This window comes from Lissotriton helveticus, chromosome 11, assembly GCF_964261635.1.
Source record: "Lissotriton helveticus chromosome 11, aLisHel1.1, whole genome shotgun sequence".
In the NCBI taxonomy this organism is placed as follows: Eukaryota; Metazoa; Chordata; class Amphibia; order Caudata; family Salamandridae; genus Lissotriton; species Lissotriton helveticus.
The window spans coordinates 171,889,007-171,913,352 of record NC_136072.1 but is presented as its reverse complement, the minus strand read 5'-3'; the positions used below and the strand labels follow the sequence as shown (position 1 = coordinate 171,913,352).

At 49.9% G+C, this 24,346-nt stretch overlaps 1 protein-coding gene across 1 annotated transcript in view; it reads right to left on the bottom strand.

Moving 5' to 3' along the window:
- The window catches only part of MELTF (melanotransferrin), a 389,430-nt gene that overhangs the window by 140,033 nt on the left and 225,051 nt on the right, over positions 1-24,346 (bottom strand). The window contains exon 5 of the mRNA XM_078666484.1: positions 11,447-11,600. Within this exon, the coding sequence (XP_078522610.1) occupies positions 11,447-11,600 (154 nt within the window). The remainder of the gene's footprint in view (positions 1-11,446; positions 11,601-24,346) is intronic.

The following is a 24,346-nucleotide window of genomic DNA, read 5'->3' as shown; positions in this document are numbered from 1 at the left end:
ATGTGTCCAAAGAACACCAGTTCGTCTCGCCCCAGTTCGCACTTGCCCTCATTTAGCGTCAGCCCCGCCCGCTCCAGTTGGGAACACACATCTCGCAGTGCCTTGTCATGTTCATCATCTGACTTGCCGAACACCAGAATGTCGTCACTGTAGTTCAGACTGTTTTTCACTGGCCTTATTACTTGCCGTATTGTGTCTTGGAATATTTCAGCAGCTGATGATATTCCAAAGCTCAGACGTTTATATTGGCAGAGGCCCAGGTGGGTGGAAAACGTCGTAATATATCTGGACTGAGGGTCGAGTTCTGGCTGATGATATCCTTTGCATAGGTCTAGTTTGGAGAAGCGTCTTGTGCCTGTTAGGCAACTGATCATATCATCGAGGTGAGGTCCCGGATGTCTTTCGCGTTCGATTGCTGTGTTTGGTATTCTCATGTCGACGCAGATGCGAATCTTGGAAGAATTCTTCTTCGGCACAGCCACTATTGGTGATACCCATGGCGTCGGTCCCTCGGCTGGCTCTACGATGTCCTGCTTGAGCAGCGCTTCAATCTCTTCTTGGCACTCGCCGTTGGTGTTGAGCTACTGGTTTCACTGCTTCATTGATGTGCAGTGTTATTTGACGTTCTTTCAACTTCCCGAGTCCCTATAGTAGTTTGGGATATTCTTTCAGGATGCTTTTCTTCTCTAACATGTTGTATGTCATTTCGAGGAGGCCCATCACCTGCGCTGTGACATTGCTCAATAGGCACGGTGCCGGAAAGTCACCTTTCAACACGTGAATTTCTTCCTTTAGGGTTGGGCCTCTGTATGTCAGATTATCTCATCTGTGAATTTTCCCATGTTCGTCACTGGTTTTCTTGACCCCCACGTGAATACCTCAACTTTTGACGGCACCAACACTGGCTTTACTTCCATCTTCTCATATTCCGACACACTCATGATATCACATGTTGTTCCGCTGTCTGGCACGAAACGTGCTTTGTGTGGTCCCACCTCTATGGTCACGGACTCCGTCTTCTTTATATTGTTCTTGTTCACAAGGTGGATGCTTTCTTGATTCCTGCCTTCATCGGTGGGCATGGCAGCAGTGTCGGACATGAGGTACAGTCGTTCTACCTTTTATTCTTCCTCTTCTTCTCCTGACTCTATCGAGGAGCTTCTGTTTGCTGTTTCTACATGTCTGACATCTCTGCTCGTCGTCATCCGCAGTCTTCCCGGTCTTCCTCTTACACTTCTGAACTGCAGTCCCAGGCGATCTTGCTTACAGTATTAGTATGTGTCCTGCCCCTTGCCCTCTCGGTCCTGTTGTGTCCCGCCCTGCTCCCCTGACCGGAAGTGGTGTCCGGTGTCCCCCTCCCACACTCCTGACCCAGGGTCCGAGTGCCCACTGTCTAGGCACGACAAAAATAAACAAACATTAACCTGCTTGGCTGTGTGCTGCAGAAATAATAAACAGTGAAATGTGCACGGGGGAAACAAGGGTGACATCCTTTTTGTTAACAACATGACTGCTAGGCCCTCAGTGAGGCCTAGTTAACAAATGTCAGGAAACACACTTTAAAATAACATAGGAAACTCATTTTAAAAGAAACAGTTATATATCAATGAGTACATGTGTAATTGTGACGGGGGGGACCCTGACTCGGGCCCCCCCGGTATACCTACTCATATATCTCCTCTCTCTAAACAGCACACAGAAGCGTGGAAGACTGCCGACATCGTATGCAGTCCGGGGACAGACACCGATGAAGCCTGTTTCTTTAAGTGGGCGGCTCCGGATGCGGGACCGGCCCCCTTCAACAAGGTAAAACACACCCAAGAAACCAGACAGGTGTGTGTTACACCCGGAGGAGTCGAGTGGAGACTGGAGAGCGAAGGCGGAGCGGAGCGGAGGTCGAGCGAGGACGGAGAGGAGTGGAAGTATCGAGAGGACGGCGAGGAGTGGAGAAGGAGTGAGGACGGAGAAGCGAGGATTCAGCGAGAGGACGGTTCGGAGTGGAGGAGGCGCGAGGAGGAGGACGGGAAGAAGAACGAGGACGCAGTCGAGTGGAGAGGAGCTGAGGAGCAGAGCGGGAGAGGAGACCCGACGGACCACGAAGGTCAGAGAACCAGAGAAGCAGCGGAGGAGGAGGGGAGAGACCCCCGCGACAAGCCAGGAGGCCTACGGGAAGGCACATCGCCCAGCCACGCTTCTCGGGAAGTGTGGCTAGGACAGGTACGGTCACGTTTCCTGGGTTGGGCGGGACGTAGGCGGGACACCCACCAGCGACCATAACCATGCACTTAAACCCCGTGATTCCCCTCACTTTGCACCTCAAGGATAGCGGGGTACTTAGTTGCACGAGTGTTCCCTCACCGACCCCCCCCCCCCTTGTTGTAAACCAGGTAGCGGACAGCCCAGTAATATTGGTCTCCCTTTTGTTTGTATTCCGTCGGAACCCGGCCCGTGTGCCACAACGGCGGAAGCCAGGTCTACGCCTCCCAGAAGACAACGGGAGCTACGAAGACGCGGACTGGAACGGGAGGCGACGGAGGACGCAGCAAACCCACTTCCTTATTACCGAATCCCGGTACAACAGAGGAAATTGTATAAATCAATAAAACCGGCTTTACCCACCATCCAGGTGTCCGTGGATCTGTTTGGCAACCCTCCCGAAACCCCACAAGTGGTGGAGAATGCGGGCATAGAGGAGGAATCCATCAGGAACACAAAGATGGAAGAAATGATCCAGGCGCTGGTAAAGGGACAGGAGCAGTTGGGGTGGGCGGTAGAACAGCAGCTTGCCGCCGCCCAATTGGACAGAGATACGTTCAGACACACCGTGGTGTCCCAGCTCGAGGGAATGCACTCTACAGTCGACCCCAGCATCCCTCAAGTAAGAGAGAGCCGACCTCCAGCCACACCACCCGGTATTTCCCTACAGAAGTATGTTGTGGGAGAGGATCCGGACGCATTCCTCACTAACTTTGAGAGAGTGGCATTGGCGTGTGGATGGCCTTTGGACAAATGGCCGTTTTTTCTTGCACCGCTATTATCCGGAGAGGCCCAGGCAGCCTATCAGGTCGCCAACAGTACCGGACAGACCCCTTACGGACAAATTAAAGCACTTATCCTTGATCACTTGGGATTGGATGCAGAGGCATACAGAGTGCGTTTCCGGAAGGAAAGGGGGCAGGCGGGGGATAACCCAAAAACGTTGTTTTTCCGCTTGAAGACCGCAGCAGACAAGTGGCTCACCCCGACAACCAGCACAAAGGAGGAGATCATGGATAAGATCTATCTGGAGCAATACCTCGAAGCCCTACCATTTGGGACTCAGAGGTGGCTCCGCCAACACTCCAATCTGTCTACTATCCAGGCCATTGAAATGGCAACCACGTACGCCCGCGCCCAACCACGATTACATACGACGGAGCCAGAGAAACCATCCAAACCTGCGCCCAGACCAGAACGGAGGTTGAGGCCCCCCCCTGGACTACCTCTCCCGAGACCGGTGACAGCAGAGAACCCCCCCTTTTCGTGGTCCGCAGTGTTTCGACTGTGGAATGTGGGGGCACATCGCCCGACTATGCCCACAGAAAAGACACCAGGAAGAACCCATGGATGTCAGCTATTTACCAAAGGCAGTCATGTATTCCGCGGAGCTGGGTGGAGCTTACCACGTGAGTGTTGGGGTCAATGGTGTGGTGGTCCGGGCCCTCCTGGATTCGGGCTGCAGGAAATCAGTTATACAGGGTTGTTATGTGGAGCCCCTCCAGGTAAAGCCAGATGCCTTAGTGTTTATCAAATGTGTACACTGGGATGTTAAGGGGTACCCAGTGGCGTATGTCCCCATAACAGTAGAGGGAAAAGAGACCATGGTTGTAAAGGTGGGTGTCTTGGACGCCCTCCCCGAGCATCTTATACTAGGGACGGACAATCCCCACTTCCTTGACCTCTTTAAGGACCGGCTGCAGCAGGATAGGGGGAACGATGGGATGGCGATCCCAGCCCTGACCTCCCCGGATCCCTGGGAGGGGGATAGGAGCTTCAGGTTTGCACAGGCCAACAACCACAGCTTATTCAAGGCCTGGGAACAAGCCCACAGAGAGCAGAACGATCCCCAACCCCGATACCCGCGCTTCTTGATTAAAGAGGACCTCCTATACCGACAAGCCAAACTGGATGAACCCATGCAGCTGTTGGTGCCAACATGTTTTCGTGACCAAATCATGTTTTATGCCCACACTCATTTGCTTGCTGGTCACATAGGGAGCGAAAAGACAACGCAGAATGTCCTTAGGAGCTTCTACTGGCCAGGTATTTACCACGATATCAAGAAACACTGTCAAACCTGCGACTTGTGTCAAAGGAAAAACACCCACCGAGCCCCAGCCGTACCACTACAACCCCTTCCCATAATCGGAACCCCGTTTGAAAGGGTCGGTATGGATCTCATTGGACCATTACCCCAGACGAAGAGGGGACATAAATACGCGCTGGTAATCGTGGATTACGCCACGCGTTTTCCTGAGGCATTTCCCCTGAAAAATCCGACATCCAGGAACATAGCGGACAAGTTCATGGAGCTGTTCTCAAGGGTGGGGTTTCCCAAAGAAATCCTCACCGACCAGGGTACCCCGTTCATGTCGAGGGTCATGAAAGAAGTATGCAGCTTACTCGGACTACACCAGATAAAAACCTCGGTATATCATCCCCAGACGGATGGTCTGGTGGAGCGATACAACGGCACCCTAAAGTCCGTATTGAAGAAAATGTTGACGGTCAACGAGACCGACTGGACTCACTTCTTCCTCTGGCCCTCTACGTCATCCGAGGCCAGAAACAAAGCAGCTTAGGGTGCTCTTCATTCGAGATGCTGTATGGGAGACAACCCCGAAGCCTCCTGGACATGACCAAAGAGGTGTGGGAGAGGGAACCAACAGGAGACACCAGACACCTGTTGGAGTACACGCAAAACCTAAAGAATAAACTGGGTAAAATTCGCGAGCTGGCGTTTGCTCATCTCGAAGTGAGCCAAAGAAAACAACAGGCCCAGTACAATAAGGGAAAGAAGTGGAGACAACTCCTTCGTGGTGAATGGGCCCTTGTTCTTCTGCCCTCGCCATCGAAGAAATTCCAGAACTAATGGCAAGGCCCGTACGAAGTGGTAGAGACGATAGGGAAAACCACCTATCGCTTGCACCTGAGTGGGAGGAAGACACAGATCTTTCATATCAATCTTCTGAAGAAGTGGTTGGGAGCAACCCCGGTGTCCTCCCACCTTGTCACACCGGTCGCGAAAAACACTGAAACCACGCTGGGTGAACTGGTAGTCAACGATGAGCTGTACCAAATCGAGCAAGAAGGCCTGCAAGAGACCCTACGCCCTTTTAAGCCGATCTTTTCTAACCTTCCAGGCCTTACACGGCTGGCAGAACACCGGATAGACACCCCTGAGGGCGTCTCAGTCAAACAACGCCCGTACCGGATACCAGCAGCCAAGAGAGAAGCCATACGGAAAGAAGTGGATGAAATGCTTAGACTTGGGGTGATCCGCCCGTCCCGAAGCAAGTGGTCCTCACCCATAGTGATGGTGCCGAAACCCGACGGCAGTAGCAGGTTCTGTATGGACTTCCGGGCTTTGAACGCAGTGTCCACCTTCGACGCATACCCAATACCCCGAATCGATGAGCTCATTGAAAAGCTGGGGGACTCCAAATATATCAGTACCCTAGACCTGACCAAAGGCTACTGGCAGGTGCCCTTGCGGGAAGAGGATAGAAAGAAGACCGCCTTCGCCACGCCAGACAGACTTTATGAGTTCAACGTCCTCCCCTTCGGCTTGCATGGAGCCCCAGCAACCTTCCAGAGACTGATGAATGAGGTATTACGATGGCACCTGAAGTATAGCTCGGCGTATCTAGACGATATTATTATCTTCAGTCCGTCATGGGAAGCCCACCTGCAACACCTACGGGTCATTCTCCAACAGCTAAGCGACGCAGGCCTACATGTCAATGCCAAGAAGTCCAGGGTGGGATTCCAAAAGGTTAAATACCTCGGCTACTTGCTAGGTCATGGGGCTATCGAACCCCAGATAGAAAAAGTAAGAGCTATAGCCGACACCCCATTCCCCAAGAACACAAAGGACATGAGGGCCTTCTTGGGATTAGTAGGATACTACAGGAGGTTCATCCCCTCCTTTTCGGATGTGGCGGCGCCCTTGACGGACACTTTGAAGAAGCAACAAAAGGGTATCGACTTCCTCAAACCCACGCCTGCCATGTGGAAAGCCTTCCAGACGCTCAAAAGAGCCATTACCACAAGCCCAGTGTTGACTTCACCAGACTTTACGAGGCCCTTCATCCTACATACCGATGCCTCAGACTTCGGCATCGGAGCAGTCTTGTCGCAGGACTCGAGGGAGGGGGGGGAAAGGCCCATACTGTACATCAGCAGGAAGTTATTCCCTAGAGAGGTGAAATATCCCACTATCGAAAAGGAGTGTCTTGCTATACGGTGGGCTATTGACAAGCTACGGTATTACCTGGAGGGGCATCCGTTTGTGTTATACACCGACCACGCCCCCTTGTTATGGATGAGCAGGAACATCTCGAACAATCCAAGGGTTATGAGATGGTTCCTTGCCCTACAACCTTTTCGCTTCCAGGTGCGCCATAGGAAAGGAAGTGACAATGTCAACGCGGACTTCCTGTCCAGGTTTCCTCTCCCCGATCGGGAGAGTCCTAGGGGGGAGGTGTGTGACGGGGGGACCCTGACTCGGGCCCCCCCGGTATACCTACTCATATATCTCCTCTCTCTACACAGCACACAGAAGCGTGGAAGACTGCCGACATCGTATGCAGTCCGGGGACAGACACCGATGAAGCCTGTTTCTTTAAGTGGGCGGCTCCGGATGCGGGACCGGCCCCCTTCGACAAGGTAAAACACACCCAAGAAACCAGACAGGTGTGTGTTACACCCGGAGGAGTCGAGTGGAGACTGGAGAGCGAAGGCGGAGCGGAGCGGAGGTCGAGCGAGGACGGAGAGGAGTGGAAGTATCGAGAGGACGGCGAGGAGTGGAGAAGGAGTGAGGACGGAGAAGCGAGGATTCAGCGAGAGGACGGTTCGGAGTGGGGGAGGCGCGAGGAGGAGGACGGGAAGAAGAACGAGGACGCAGTCGAGTGGAGAGGAGCTGAGGAGCAGAGCGGGAGAGGAGACCCGACGGACCACGAAGGTCAGAGAACCAGAGAAGCAGCGGAGGAGGAGGAGAGAGACCCCCGCGACAAGCCAGGAGGCCTACGGGAAGGCGCATCGCCCAGCCACGCTTCTCGGGAAGTGTGGCTAAGACAGGTACGGTCACGTTTCCTGGGTTGGGCGGGACGTAGGCGGGACACCCACCAGCGACCATAACCGTGCACTTAAACCCCGTGATTCCCCTCACTTTGCACCTCAAGGATAGCGGGGTACTTAGTTGCACGAGTGTTCCCTCACCGACCCCCCCCCTTGTTGTAAACCAGGTAGCGGACAGCCCAGTAATATTGGTCTCCCTTTTGTTTGTATTCCGTCGGAACCGGGCCCGTGTGCCACAACGGCGGAAGCCAGGACTACGCCTCCCAGAAGACAACGGGAGCTACGAAGACACGGACTGGAACGGGAGGCGACGGAGGACGCAGCAAACCCGCTTCCTTATTACCGAATCCCGGTACAACAGAGGAAATTGTATAAATCAATAAAACCGGCTTTACCCACCATCCAGGTGTCCGTGGATCTGTTTGGCAACCCTCCCGAAACCCCACAGTAATCAAGTGTGAAATAACATTGCGCATGCTGTTAATGATGCACAGAAAAATAAATGCACAAATATCCTCCACAGTACCAGCTCGCCTCCACTTCATTCAAATTAAAGACTTGCACAGGATATATTACACCCCAGATAGATTGTGGTAAATATATCTCACATCAAACCCCACGTGCTCCCAATGTTCAGCATGGAATGTTTCCTTTTTGCATATGAGTTGGTCATGTCCAGCCAATCTGTGTTTTGGTCTCAGGTGGCGAGGGCGCCGACTGCAACACTAGGTAGACCATTGGGGCTTACCCCCAAGATGTCCTTACAGGGTCTGCTGGAGGAGAAGGCCGGACAAAGAGATGCTTGTCTCTGGATGGGTATGGGCTGGAGACTTGCCAAAAGGGATATGGCTCGTAGATGGTAGACTGTGACTCAGCCTTCCCGGTATGAGTCGAAAACTGGAATTAGTCAATGCTCAGTCATGGAACGTGAAGTGTACAAAGCTAGAGGTTGCCCCCAAAAACATGACAGGATATGGGGACCATGTCTGAACTACTCCCAGCCATTGCCAATCTCCGAGTAACTGTTCCATATCCTATGTATTACATGGGCACCCAAGGGCGGCGAGGATTTTAATTAGGCCTGACAAAAATAGCAATGCTCTTCTCTCTTTTTATGTCTGTGCACATTGAGACGCCATTGTGCTTGAAATACATATACACTTACCCACTCCTATGTTTAATTATAATATGATGCACCACAAGGTTAATGTAACTCTTTCATATGTTTCATTATAATATGATGCCAATACGGTTAATGTCACTGTTATGAAGGATGCCTTTGCTCAAATGAAAATTAATAAAACATATTTGGAAAAAAGAAGTGTCAATATGAAAAGAAGTTGTTGTTCTTCTTGTCTGACTTCTTTTGTTGTTGTTCTTCTGGTTTCTCTTCTCCTCATACTTCTTCTTATTGTTATTATTATTAAGGCTGGAGGCAAACTCCGCTCCGCCAACGACGCTTGCCGAGTTTTTCCTACTCTGCGCTCCGGCGGAGAGTGGAGTTTAGCAAAAAAAAACTCTGTCGGCCGCACAGTGGCGGAGTTCACCACCCAAATTAAGACTCATCTTTGGCTAGCAAGGAGCATGCATGTATGAGGTTGCAAAATGCCTTCAAGATGCAAGACCATACTACGCAGGAAGATTAAGACACAAAGAAAGCAAGACGACGCATTATTCTTTTACACTGATATTTTACAATAGGTTTCCTTGTACAGCACCGCGTTCATCATGCGACTTTCTTCATGTTGAGAATGGTGAGAGAGAGGTTATCTGCAGGTGTGTTTAATACTTGCATGTTTAAAAGCAAAGCTCCAAATCTTAAACTTTTTGCAAAAGAATATCAACGAACCACTGGACTAGTTGAAATGTCAACATGAGGGCCGCTCCATCAAGAAATCCTTCTTACAGATGTCTGTCCCAACCTATTTACATATTCTTCAGAGACCGGTTTGAAAACCTTTATCTTCAAGAGTTGCTCTGGCGGAGCAAGTCAATGCTTGGAATAAAATTGCATTCTGCTGCATAAACCCAGTAGAAACCTCTCATGGCCACCGAGCATAGCTCGAACTACAGAAACAAACAGTACGCCTGCACTATGTGCCAGGGAAGGAACTCGAAGTACCCTGATGTAACGTCTGCGCCATTAGAGATTGTTCAGCTGAGGGGCAGATTTACTACTTCTGGAGCATCTCTGCTAATCAGCAGGGATGCGCCAGAAGAGTTGCGACACATCTGCCCACCGGTGCGCCACCATTGATGCGCCGCATTTACAATGCAGCGCACCGTGTCGCACAGATGGGCCATCCCCCAGCGGAAAGGCGGCGCATTGCTGGAGTTGCGTTGCAAGCACAACGCAGGTCCAGCAAGGCTCGGGGTGCCCCTTTCCCAAACATGCTGCGTCAATTCTTATGCCTTCAAGCAGGCACAGGGTTTTGACGCAGCATGGCCGTAAAGGTGACTGAGTGAAATCTTGTAGATTTCACTCAGTCACTTTTCGGAGGCATTCCTGCGCCGGAACGCCCCCCCCGTGCAGGAGCGCCCACATGTGGTGCAGGGCTTTACAACGTGATGCATCTCCCTAGATGCGTCGCGTTGTAAATACCCCGCAGCATGGCGCTGGCTTTGCGCCACCGCTGCGTCACAAAAGTGACGCAACGTTGGCTCAAATGTGGCGTAAGGGGCTTGTAAAATTGACCCTGAATGTTATCCTGTAAGTGGCAATAGTGTATGCGTGAGTTCAGCAGGGAACGCTGATTTGTTCTTTTTCCATTACACATACTTATTATTAAAGGACCAGTATGCGTTCCTCCTAATGTGTTGAAAAACCAAAAAAGGCACCTTTACAGAAAGTGTGCCATGATGGTAATCTGACACAGTGCAAATGTATGCCACATGTATGCCACATAGAGCACTCTTCCCCAAAATCTACACTGCATCAACACAATTTAGCACGATAAGGGAATTTTCACCACTGCTCTCAGCACCTCATGTTGGAATGGCCCATTGATAAGAATAAGGTCCTCTTCCTGAGGGAGGATCTGGATATTCTTGACAAAATCTAGAGACAGAAAGGGGAAGTGGGATAAACAGCCCTCGTTGTTCTTTGATTATTTTCCTCTTCTCCCTAAAGTGAACTGCTTTCAGTTCCAGGGCGGCGTGCCCATCTCTTCCGGTCAGCGTGGAATGAAGCGTGACATCACCAGCCACGCACTAACTTATGATCGATATGCAAAGAGCGTTTGCAGTCCTGCAGAGCCTGGGCATCCTACAGGTACACTAAAAAACTTTGATTTTGTGCCATGAGGCCCTTTTAATTTTCTCTGCTCCATATGAAGCGGCAGATAAGGTCGTTTTCCAGCGCTGCTTGCACTGGCCGTGTTTGGAGAGCGGACAATGCCTGCATGCAATTTTAATTCAGCTGTTGCACGCTCGGCCCTTTTTTGAGAGCACACCTCATTTCTATGGCGGGGGAGGGGCTCCCCGGAATTAGGGGTGGGCGGAATTTGCATAGTCGCTCTCTGCAAAGCTCTGCAAAACTGTAAAAAATCTCTGCAAGCACGCAAAGTTACGCGCACACGCGGAATTGCTTGTTCTGCCTGTTTGCGATGCTTTTTTCCTGTTCGCAAACACTGTTTGCATGCTCGGGGAGAAATATCTCTCAAACACGCATTTTGAAAGCGCGAACAAGCAAAAAATTCAGCGAAGTCGCGGATCTTGGAATTTTTGGCAATTTGGCATTCTCCGCGGAACGCGAAATTACCTAAATTCCGCGAGCGGAACGGAATTTACTGCCCAGGCCTACCCAGAATTCCACTACTATGCAGAATTCCGCGGAGTTCAACTCGGTGAACCCCGCCCAAGGGACACTTGAGCAACTTACATACAAACCTGCTAGATTGCCAACAAAATCACTTTTCCTTAGCTGACGTGGGCCTCGAATATATAAATACTATTCATAATCGATTAGGATTATAACAGGCAAGACCTGCAGTGACGTCAATAAACATGTAGTTTGATATCACACATTTACTCTAATGCTGCAGTGCCCCTAGAGGTCTTCACATGGATTCTTTTCAAGCTGTATCTATTCCAAACATGGTGTCAGTACCTGAACGCGCCACTGTAATCGTAGTATTTCTCCTCCTCGGTCATTGCACAAGTACTTTCCGCAGTTGACCCCTGACAAAGACCGCATAAAGTGTCACTGTATTTCGTCTTGTTGGCTCCAGGAACACAACTCTTAGTAAAAAAGTAAGCTGCAGCTGAAAAGGAACATTAGCATCTGTTTAAATTGTTTTCTAGGGTAGTCTATACAACAATGTGACAAGTTTAAGCATTCTGTTCTTTCGAGGCCGCCAAATTCTGTACCATTAACTTTGGTTTTAGTCACACCTGCTGTATACAGCGCTCACAAACGGTAGACATGCGGAACAAATCACTTTCTAAAAGCATTTTCATTACTAGTTAGTAAAAATAAAACCCCAAAAATATATACATTTCAAATTGTGTTCTGTGAACATTGCAACGCAGGGCTGATATGTGCGTACAATTAAGGATACTCTTTGAAAAAAAGTATATTTTGTGTCTGTCTGGCAGATTGCAGACTGGGGGGGGTAAAGATGTTAGGGATCAATTTACCTACTGTTTGGTAGTAGGTGACTTCAGTGCTTAATTTGAGCAGGTGCTCAGCACCTGCACTTCTTTCACAGGGCCGGGGCTACAATTTCTAAACCCGCAGGTGGTGGTCTCAATATTAGTTGTTCAATTCAAAATAAAAAGAATAACATACATTGCATGGTGACTGGCTGGTAAATGTTCATAGGCAGGCTGGCATACGCCTGTCCAGGCAGGCATGATTGTGTATCACCACGTTAGTGATGATGTCATCAAGCTGATCACAAATCCAAGAAGTCATCGACAAACAATGGCTTGCATTCTATTCCCCTAGTCTGCTGCACCCTGCACCCTGCCACTGCCTGAGCCTAAACCTCCCATTTAATAATTGCAGCTGGGAGCTAGCTCATGACAGAGTTGGGGCAAGGAAGCTGCAAGAGCGCATTTGGAACTTGGGAGTGAGGGCTCTTGAGGAAGAATAAATGAAAGTAAGTATTGAGTTTCCACTTGTTGCGTAGCCAGAGTAGCATATCCGGCAGCCCTGCATTGCTTCTATCCTCAATGTGCTCGATGAGGCTGTGGCCTAACATAACTTTTGTGCACCATGGCATCACCATTAGAATCTGTGCGCTGCACCCCAGCATGGTAATTGCTGAGCGTGAGTGAGTTCAGTAGGCACCACAGCCATAATTACCGGCATTGGCAGCATTACTGCAGGGGACAATGCCTGTGCTGTAGCAGGCAGGATCACAGCAAGCTGAGCAGTGGATGCCGATGCTGTCGCCATCCCTGGACCTACTAATTGCAGGCAGCACTAGCAGTGACATGACCTGCTGTGGTCAAGCACCCTCCTGTTCCGCAATATACCCAGTCATACCACACTGATTAATATATGCAAAAAAGCATTTTCATTTGGTGTACATTTTGTTTTTGCACTCAGTGTAGGTAAGAAAGTAAAACATCTTCCGCTTCTTTAGGAAGGACAACTGGAAAACGCAGAGTTCAAAATAGCAGGGACATGTACAGGTTGACAACGGGTCACAGGCAGCAGCAGTGTTAGAGATGAGCGACAGCGAGAGTAAAGAGGAGAAGAAACAACAAGAGAGGAGAGAGATAAAACGGAGCAAAGTAAAAGAAAAGGAGGAGAGCAAATCAGATACAAAGAGAAAGCAGCCATGGTGTGATGAAGAGAGCATTGAGAAGATAGAAGGAAAGGATCTGGAGGACAGGTCAGAGGAAAAAAAGCATACAAATGATAAAATGGAGACACAGCTAATCACTGCTATAGAGTGATAGTAAACAGCCAAGATCGAGGGGAGAGAGAGCAGAGCATGGATAAAAGTGAATAGAAAAAAGGGCAGGGCTAAAATGAATAGAGGGCAAATCAGAAATACAGGGTGTGACAAAGTTGATAGAAAACAATTAGAGAGGTGAGAGGATAGACTCTTAGAGCAAAGACTTAGGGGACAGACAACAGATCAAGGTTAGAAGATAGAGACTGAGGCAGTGAGAGTGTTGAAAGTGGGGCTCACCAGAGGAAGATGTGTGCGGTGGCCTCCTTGGCAACATTTTCAGCACCTGCACTTCTTTTTTTACAAATTAAGCACTGGGTGACTTCCTACGGGACCCTGTTTATGACTGGCTTTCGGCATGTATCTCCCCCCTTCTCACTCCCATGGTGTCACTTGTTGGTGGTAAGCGGATGGTGATGTTTCCTATTAGTGTACGAAGGGTGAATGTTATATAATTTTAAAGCTTACTGCGCGAACAGTGGCTTTCTACGGAGGGAGGTTTTGATGAGGGTTGAGGGTCCCATCCGGATATGAAACTGAAGCGCTTGTAGGGTGTTTAGTTGGAAGGGTGTTGTCTTTGCTTTGATCCTATGAGGGAAGTGTCTTCATGTTGTGCGCAAAGACCATTGAGATGCGGATATCATGTTATGGGGCATAGCTCTTAGCAGTGTGATTAATGAAGAAACTTAAGAGACCTGCAGTTTGTGGTTTTCAGTGAGCTGGCTGCTTAGAACAGCTCTGCAGGTCCCTTTATGGTATTTCTTATTTTCATAGTCCACTTAGCTGGTTACTGCACAGGGTTTCCCATCCTCAGATGCTTTGTTTACGTTTATGATCCTAAGCTGTTGGAGAGAGATTTAATGGGATGAACTTTTTTAAAATCGCCCTGTAGCTGACTGTCATTATCAGCTCCCAAAAAGCAGTCATAGCATGTAGCTTGTTGTGACCTGCAGTAGTGGACTAAATTAAAGTCCTCCATTGGCCAGCGGCATGTAGCCTATCTCTTCAGTTATTCTATGAATGTTCAGTTGGTGATGGGTCGTTTATCTTATGCGACTGTAAGTATGTTACTTATTACAAGGAGCTTATTATGCAATTGACTATATTGATGTGGCTCAAAATATGGCAAAAAGGACAAGAGTCCTTCCCGTCTGCCGTAAGGGCCGAGAGGAACTCTCAGAAGGGAGTACACCCTCCCGTGTTCTAACACTAAACCACAACAACTACTCCTCGGGTACTTGAACTAACGTCCACGATTTATCACAGGCAAACCTTGGTGTGAAAAGAACGGGAAGTCCCTATGTGAAGTTATGCTTGTTACCCACTAGGGAGTGGGGAAGGAAACAATTCCTTGTTTTAATTATCCTCACACACCCTAGTGGTGTCATGCTTCATCATTGGGTCACCCTCACGCCTAAAAGTCAGGGTGGGCTCAACCATATTCCAGGGAGCTCTTGATGATATATGTCCAGGGGGAGTTAAAGATTAAAAATCCGTGTCCCCTTATTCTTGGAACTGCCAGGGATGTTAAAATGTAAGAAAGAGGGGTCAATAAGGGTATTATGGTCCTAGTGCCAACAAGTTTCAGTCCTATGTTTCTCCAAAATGGGTGCTGGACTTTCTTCAGGGCTGAAATGAGTCCTCCCTGGAAAATGCTGAAGGGGAATCCCTATAATGCTATTTATGTAAGGACAATTAGCTGCTCCTTGTCTCAGCGTAAAGATAATTGATCTTTTTCAATTGGTCCATCTGCAAATACAAGAACAGAATGAAGGAGATCATAGTGTATCATTGTTGGATTAAAATAACTGCTTCCCATATGTGATGTGTTAACCAATACACCTGTGTAGTCACATCAGACCAGTGTAAAATACACATCATACACATCATACACATCATCCAGGTCAACTATTTCAATCGGTGCTCTTCGAACGCGAACGGTGGGTTTACCGTCTGAAGACCCATGAAACTGGACTAAATGATTCCATACCATAGAATCAACTTAAAAAAAAGATGATTACAGAACTACATCATGACAGGCATGAATATTCATACAATGTAACAACAAGAGAGCGAGGAACTGACCTTAGTACTTGTCCCTTTCCCTAATAATGTATAGAAAACAACGTGGACAAGTCCTTTTACAGGTAGAGATCAGAGTGGTTCCCCTGTCACCTGTTATGTTATGTTATGTTATAAAATGTTTTGTAGCGCGCTCTGCTACTGCAAAGTATCCTGGCGCGATATGTGAGATTGACCAGAGAAATCAGTCAAAGGGGGAAATTAAATGCTGAGATTGAATAAGTGGGTTTTGAGCCCTTTTTTGAACCCCGCCAGTGTGGGTGAAGCTCTCAAAGAAAGCGGCAGAGAATTCCATGATCGAGCTGTTTGAACAGAAATGGATTGACCGCCCAATCTTGCGTATCTGACTTTGGGCATTGTAATCAAATGCAGATTAGCCGATCGGAGAGCGCGGCGAGGGGTGTACAAAATGAACCTTTTATGCAGATATTGTGGCCCAAGTTGGTACAAGGCACGATAGGCCAGGACCAGCGATTTAAACGAAATGCGATGGGCCACTGGGAGCCAATGAAGGTCCCGGAGATGGGCACGCACACTGGTTCTTCTCGGGAGATGAAACAGGAGTCGTTCTGTATAATCTGCAACCGTTTTATGAGGTATGCGGGGAGACCACTAAACAGTGCATTGGCATAGTCAAGCCTTGCCAAAATCAGGGCCCGCAGAACAGTCTCTTTCGCCTCCCTAGGGAGAAGCGGAAAGAACCTCTTGAGTGACTTGAGGGTGGCGAAACAGGTCCCTGTACGTTTTTTTAGGTGGACTTCAAACTTAAGGTCCTGTCCGAACCATACCCCCAGGTTTTTTGCCGGGCCTCCGAAAGAACTGGGACACGGAAGATCAGTCGGCCAAATGAGATCTCTGAAATTGGCCGGGAAATTACCGTAGAATAAAATCTCAGATTTGTCCTAGTTACATTTGAGCTGAGCTAAAGCAAGCCAGCGAAAGACATGGGACAGACAGGTACGGACCATTAAGGCATCCAAACAGTCCTTTGGCCAGGTGAACAACAGCTGCGTGTCATCAGCATACGCCATTATTTTTGCTCCCCACTGCTCGGCCAAATAGATTAACGGGGTCATATAAACGTTGAACAGCAGAGGACTCAATGTAGAGCCCTGCGGCACCCCAGTGGTGAGCTTCTTGGGTAGCGAGGCGTGTGGTGGCATCCATACCTGCTGTGTCCGATCAGACAAGAACGACGAAATCCAGGCAAGGACCGCACCCGTCAGGCCTACCTCTGCCAGCCTCGTCAGCAGCTGAGTATGGGGCACCGTATCGAAGGCGGCAGAGAGGTCCAACAGAACCAGGACCGCCCTGCCGCCCCCGTCCAGGCACTCCCTGATGGCCTCTGATACCTCAACCAGTGCCGTCTCAGTGCTAAAGGCAGCCCTGAACCCAGATTGTGCCGGGCCTGGGAGGACTCAATGAAGTTGTTCAGTTGCCTGAATACGACCTTTTTGCATACTTTCGCAAGGGCCGGGAGCAGCAAAATCGGACGATAGCTGGAAGTGGCCAGAGGATCCAAGCCAGGCTTCTTTAGCAGGGGGAGAAGTTTCGCCTGTTTCCAGCAAAGGGGCACGGAGGCAGAAGCCAAAGACAGATTCACAATCTGGGTAACCTCCTGATAAACTAGACTCGCCACTCCCCTAAGACCCTTGCAGGACACAGGTCAGAGGGAGATCCCGACTTTAGAGCTTCAAGGACAGCCAACACATCCGCTTGCTGAGCTGGCTCAAAGTTAGAGAATTGAGTAGCAGGTGGAGTCGGTCCAGAACCAGTGGCGGCCGGTAAGGGCTGTAGGAAACCACAGGAGTTTTGAAGCTCCTCTTGAATTTTGGCAATCTTATGTCAAAAAAACATGACAGTTCCTCACACCAAAGATCGGACGCCGGGAGAGCTGGTAGAGCAGCACAAGGGGAGAGGAAGCTCTGGACAATGGCAAAGATTTCTCTGCCATTGTTGTCCGCCTTCTCAATCCTCCCTGCGAAATATCTGCTTTTAGCAACCTTAATCTCCGCATAGTACGCCTTCTGGGCCCTCCGCACATTGCTCTTCAGTTCAGGCCGGAAATCAAGGCGCCAAGCTCGCTCCAGCTTTTTGCAGCCGGATTTGAGTTCCCTAGGAGCATGGGAAAACCAGGGTTTAGAAGGGGAGGACCTAGTCCGCCTGCTGCTACCTTTATTATTGGGCAAGGCGGAGCCTTGTTCGACCCAGGAGTTGAAGGCCTCAACCGCTGAATCAAGTTCCGACGGCAAAGTCGGGCGATTAAGCACAAGGGAGTCCGAAAAGGAGGCCAGGTTGATCCGCTGAGAATGCGCTTGAGGGGGGGGCAGTCCCCTCAACCCTTCTTTGCTCAGGGGCCAGGTGAACTGAATTAGGGCATGGTCTGACCAAGGAACCCCCCTAGGGGGAAACATAGTGATCTCAAAATTCGAGCACACCAGGTCCAACCAGTGGCCGGCCTCATGGGTGGGAAAATTCCCCCATTGCGTGAGGTGAGCCAGCGAGAAGGCTTCGGCTAAGCGCACCGCTTCCGACGAATCCACCGCGTCCATATGGATGTTAAAATCCCCCAAAAGGAGATATCTGGTGAATTTCAGAGCGCGGGGAACAATAACCTCTTCAATATTAGCGACAAAACTGCCCGCATGTCCCGGGGGCGGTAAAGAAGGGTGCCTCCCAAGGTGAAATGGGGGGAGAGGACCACTACAAAGTGTATCATTTCCGTCTCACCCAATTGATCAGGAGGATCACTGACAACTACCCAGTGATCCCGATGAATCACCGCCAGGCCGCCACCCCTACCGGAGGGTCGATCAGTCCTAGTAATCCAGAAGCCCTGTGGTATAGCAAGCTCCACCACCAGCGAACAGGACTCGGAGAGCCAGGTTTCAGTGACGAAAAGGAGATCCAGCTCATTCTCATCCAGCAGCTCAAATATGTCGGGCGCGTGTCTGACCATTGATCTTGCATTAATCAGGCCCGCTTTTATGACCTCTGAGCTGTTCCTAGTCACGTCGACTGAGGGCTGCGGAATCAAAAAGCTGAACCCGCATGCTGGGCACCGATGGGACAAAGTATCTAAAACCTCCCAGTGTTTGGCGGCATCGCAGCTGTAGGTATTGAGGGCAAGCAGCTCCTCAGAAGAATACCTCAGAGAGCCAGCCTGGAGACGACGAGGGAGGTAAGGGGGTGCTCTGGCCCAGGGCCCGTCCGGGACACGGACGGGCACAGATGGGCCCTCCTTTGGCGCTCCTTCGGCGCGCAGACGGCGCGCCCGCAGCGCGCGTCCGCTGCGCGCTCGCCTCATCGACGCGTTAAATAGGGGCGGGCGAGGCAGGAGACTAGAGCGCCAACCCCGGTGCAATGCGGTCCCGCCTCACTTCCGGGAACCGCTGGGGCCGAGCGCTGAGGGCGGCGCGAACAAGAAGTGTGCAAAGACGCGAGGAAAAGTGCAAAGTGCAGCGAACATGTGCGAGAAAGGTCAGCACAATTAATAAAAGCTCGCACTGAGGCGGCAGTACAATTTAAAAATTGATTTAAAAGGGCTTGCGCAATAGCGAGAAAACAATTTAAAAACAGATAATAAAGCAGCAAAGTTAAAGTGCAAGGCTGGGGGCTGGATCAGCAATTCTCCCGGGCAGACAAAGTCTCAGTACTCACATAGACCAGCACTCGCCTCCCTGATCCAAATAAATAGGGGCGGGCGAGGCAGGAGACTAGAGCGCCAACCCCGGTGCAATGCGGTCCCGCCTCACTTCCGGGAACCGCTGGGGCCGAGCGCTGAGGGCGGCGCGAACAAGAAGTGTGCAAAGACGCGAGGAAAAGTGCAAAGTGCAGCGAACCTGTGCGAGAAAGGTCAGCACAATTAATAGAAGCTCGCACTGAGGCGGCAGTACAATTTAAAAATTGATTTAAAAGGGCTTGCGCAATAGCGAGAAAACTATTTAAAAACAGATAATAAAGCAGCAAAGTTAAAGTGCAAGGCTGGGGGCTGGATCAGCTATTCTCCCGGGCAGACAAAGTCTCAGTACTCACCTAATAGTGGAACGCTGACAACAGGTCGTTGTTTTATGAAACCCCTCACCCACCTACCTGGTAGGTGGCATGCTTCATCATCGGGGTCCAGCCGTAATGCCGAATGCAACCCAGCTGTGCTTCGACGCCTGTTTACAGTGGAGCAGGATTTTGTGCGAAGTGAAGTGCTATGTGAAGTGAGATTAAATGCTAAAATTGCCTATAGGAAGTGCCCTTGTAAAAGTTTTAATAGAACGGGTCCTATGGCATGAGTAAAAACATAGGCGGGATATGTATGAGGTATGAATGTGCTTCAATATCCCTTAAAAAAGTGTAGGTCAACTAGTTTCAGCCTTCTACGGTAGTCGTGAGGCTTTCTTCGGGACCATGGGTAGTGTGAGTGACCTAAAAGGGTAGGAGGCCACTGAGGTGTATATATCAGCGCACACCCTAAAGTGCGCTGTGAGAGTGGTGGATCAGGTTACTTACAGATCCGACGAGAAAAGTATCTGAAAAGGAAACAATAGAAGCCAACAGATATGTTCACATTGAAGATGACTTTTCATGCATGTCTTAACACAAAATCCTGCTCCGCTGTAAACAGGCGTCGAAGCACAGCTGGGTTGCATTCGGCAATCCGGCTGGACCCCGATAATGAAGCATGCCACCTACCAGGTAGGTGGGTGAGGGGTTTCATGAAACAACGACCTGTTGTCAGCGTTCCACTATTAGGTGACGGGGAAATAACCCTGATCTCTACCTTTAAAAGAACTTGTCCACGTTGTTTTCTATCTATGAATATTCATACTCCAGCTCTGGTCTGTGATGCAGGGCCTCGCTATGAAAATCGTAGATAGTGGTCGGTTCAAACATGATACATTTTTAGCAGTATCCTCACCTACACAGAGGCACATACCCTTTTGATTATGTTGCCCTGAACATCACACAACATTGGTGTTTAATTTGAATAGTAGGGTTGTTTATCCCTTTCACACATGTGTAATAAACGTGCCCATTAAGTTCCTCTGGCTCGAACCCCGACACTTTTACATACATGGACCAAGTCATCTTGTATGCATGATGGGATGGGGTGTTAATAAAGTTGACTATGTTTGAACCTGATTTGGGATTATATAGCACACAAGCAGGAGAGCACAGGGATTATTAACATGGCTGAAAATGAAAATGTTTGGAATTTAGCGGCGGCTCATCCATGAGTACCTCCGGTTGCTTAAAAACGAGCATTCATGGTTTGACAGCCACACTAACATTTGACAATAAAGTTGCCCAGTTTTGAACCGTGCACAGGTTCTTATAATATATAAACATGATGCTATAGCAATGTTATTATCACCAGATATAGATTGACTTTACTCACAGGTTGTATTAAAAAATTTCTCTATTTGAGCATAACCAGGCTCTTCAGAATGTTACATTCATTCGTTTATCGGGGCACGATGTACGTTGAGGACTACGATTGAGAAGCTTGGGAAACCAGAGAAGAAATAGCACAGTGAACAAACTCCGGACAGCCACGCAGCACACAAGGACGCCATCTGCAACCACCACCTCCTCATCAGGGTGGCCAAGAGGACCTCCTTCAAAGACCGCCTTGACAACAACACACACAATAGCAAGTAGCTCTTCAACATCGTGAAGGAACTCTCCAACACCAACGACATCCAGCCGTCGCAAGCCCTGTGCGACTCCCTCGCCACCTTCTTCCACCGCAAGATAGCAGACATCCAAAACAGCTTCAACACCCAGACAGCCCCAACAGACAGCAACACAACACAACAGACCCTCCGCACACCATTGACCACGACCCCCTGCTAGCCTGGGCCAGCGTGAGCATCGATGACACCATCAAGACCATGCGCACAATCCACTCCGGCTCTCCGTCAGACCCATTTCCGCACCACGTCTTCAACAGAGCAAGCAGCTCCATCGCACCCCACCTGCGCAACGTCATCAATCTCTTCCTCGACACCGCAACCTTCCCAGAGATCTGGAAACAGGCCAAGATCAACGCCCTACTCAAAAAACCTAAGGCAGACCCAAGAGACCTCAAGAACTTCCGACCCATCTCTCTGCTCCCCTTCCCGGCCAAGGTCATCGAGAAAACCGTCAACAGACAGCTAACCCGATACCTCAAAGAAAACAGAATCCTGGAACCTTCCCAGTTAGGGTTCCGCAGTAACCACAGCACCGAGACTGCTCTCATCGCCGCCACCGACGACATCAGGACCCTGCTGGACAGCGGCGAGACCGCAGCACTCATCCTCCTAGACCTCTCTGCCACCTTTGACACCGTCTGCCACCGCACACTACGCGCACGCCTCCACGCCGCAGGGATCCGAGACAAGGCTCTGGATTGGACCACCTCCTTCCTCTCCGGCAGAACCCAGAGCGTCCGCCTCCCCCCTTCCGTTCCAAAGCCTCCGAGATCATCTGCGGCGCACTCCAGGGATCCTCCCTCAGCCCGGCGCTGTTCGACATTTACATGGCCCCTCTCACATACGTAGCCTGACAGCACAACAACAACATAATCTACACCGACGACACTCAGCTGATCCTCTCCCTCACCAAGGACCTCATCACAGCCAAAGCCAACCTCCACGAAGGAACGAAGGCCTTCGCCGACTGGATGAAGACCAGCCGTCTGACGCTGAACTTGGACAAGACGAAGGTCCTCATCCTCAGCTCCAACCCTTCAGCCTGGGACGACTCCTGGTGGCCGACGGCACTGGGGGCAGCCCCGACACCCACAGACCATGCACGCAACCTGGGAATCAGCCTCGACTTAATGCTCTCAATGACCAAGCAAGTCAACGCCGTCTCCTCCTCCTGCTTCAACACCCTCCGCATGCTCCGCAAGATCTACAGATGGATACCAACAGATACAAAAAAGACAGTCACCCAGGCCCTCGTCAGCAGCAGACTCGTGTTCGGAAATGCCCTCTACGCGGGAGCCCCGACCAAGCTCATCAAACGAGTACAATGCATCCAAAACGCCTCAGCATGACTGATCCTCGATGTACCATGCCACGGCCACATCACCCCCCACCTGAGAAACCTGCACTGGCTCATGGTCAACAAGAGGATATCCTACAAGCTCCTCACCCATGCACACAAGACACTCCACAAGACCGGCCCAGCCTACCTCAACGGACGGCTCTCCTTCTACATCCACAACCGCCAACTACGCTCCGTCGACCTCTCACTCACCACCGTCCCACGCATCTGAAGAACAACCACCAGTGGGAGATCATTCTCCCACCTCACCGCCAAGACATTGAACACCCTCCCACTGAGCCTACGACAGACCCAAGACCTGCTGACCTTCAGGAGAATACTCAAGACCTGGCTGTTCGATCCGTAGCGCCCCCCCCAGCGCCTTGAGACCATCGAGGGTATGTAGTGCGCTTTACAAATGATTGATTGATTGATTGATTCTACACCCCCACCTGCCAGCTCCGCTCCGCCGACCTCGCCCTCGCCACATTCCCCCACTTCCGAAGAGCGACCTCCGGTGGCAGATCGTTCTCCCACCTCACCGCCAAGACCTGGAACACCCTCCCCATCCACCTATGGCAGACCCAAGACCTGCTGACCTTCAGAAAACTCATCAAGACCTGGCTTTTTGAGCGGTAGCAGCATTCCCCACCCCAGCGCCTTGAGACCCTCATGGGTGAGTAGTGCGCTTTACAAATTATATGATTGATTGTTTGATTGAGGACTACGATTCCCAGCATTCACACTCATTAGATGACACAATACATGCACCTCTCATCACCAGCGAGACGGGACACACCCAAAGTGCGGGTTTTTTGCCGGCATTTCTGCATTTTCATGGTGCTTTTAAACGCCTTTCTTCGCTCACTCGGAACAAAAGCACGAGGACCTGCACCGAGTAGGTTGCCAAGCAGGGCAGGACCCTTTATGCCATAAGTAATATGGGTTACGACTTTACCGACTACAGGTACCTGCTAAATTTGCTCTAATACGAAGCACTATCTCCTGACATTAACTTCGCTATATGCTGTGTTTTGTCCTTGTTATTTTTCCTTATTGCTGGGCATTGTTAACCACCGCAATGCAGTGTTTGACTACAGGGATACCCCATAAAGCTGTAAGGTCCTCTGAGACACCTGCAAATTTCGAAATGGGGTAAGGGGTGCAGCATGAATGAAGAGAATGTATGGTCAACCATGGCGACTGATAGCAGGGTTGTGGTGTGAGTGACACAGGTTGGTTTCACATTGATAGAACACGCACAGGATGCGGATAGCGACAGGATGCGATATATGTCGCCACCACACTACGTTTTACCACCTAGTCGAGTGTGGTAAAGTTATACAGTATTGATTTCACTCATCAAATAGTTGTGCTGGATGATGTGTATGATGATTGTGTGACTACACAGGTGTATTGGTTAACACATCACATATGGGAAGCAGTTATTTTAATCCAACAATGATACACTATGATCTCCTTCATTTTGTTCTTGTATTTGCAGATGGACCAATTGAAATAGATAAATTATCTTTACGCTGAGACAAGGAGCAGCTAACTGTCCTTACATAAAAAGCAGTATAGGATTCCCCTTTTGCATTTTCCAGGGAGGACTCATTTCAGCCCTGAAGAAAGTCCAGCACCCATTTTGGGGCAACGTACACTGAAACATGTTGGCACTAGGGTTATAGGACCATAATACCCTTACTGACCCCTTTTTCTTACATTTTAATATCCCTGACAGTTCCAAGAATAAAGGGAAACTGGGATCTGTCTGCGGACTTTTTAAATTTTTAACTCTCCCTGGACATATATCATCAAGAGCTCCCTGGAATATGGTCGCGCCCACCCTGACTTTTAAGCGTCAGGGTGACCCGATGATGAAGCATGGCACCACTAGGGTGTGTGAGAGTAATTAAAACAAAAGGAATTGTTTCCTTCCCCACTCCCTAGTGGGTAACAAGTCATAACTTCACATAGGGACTTCCCAT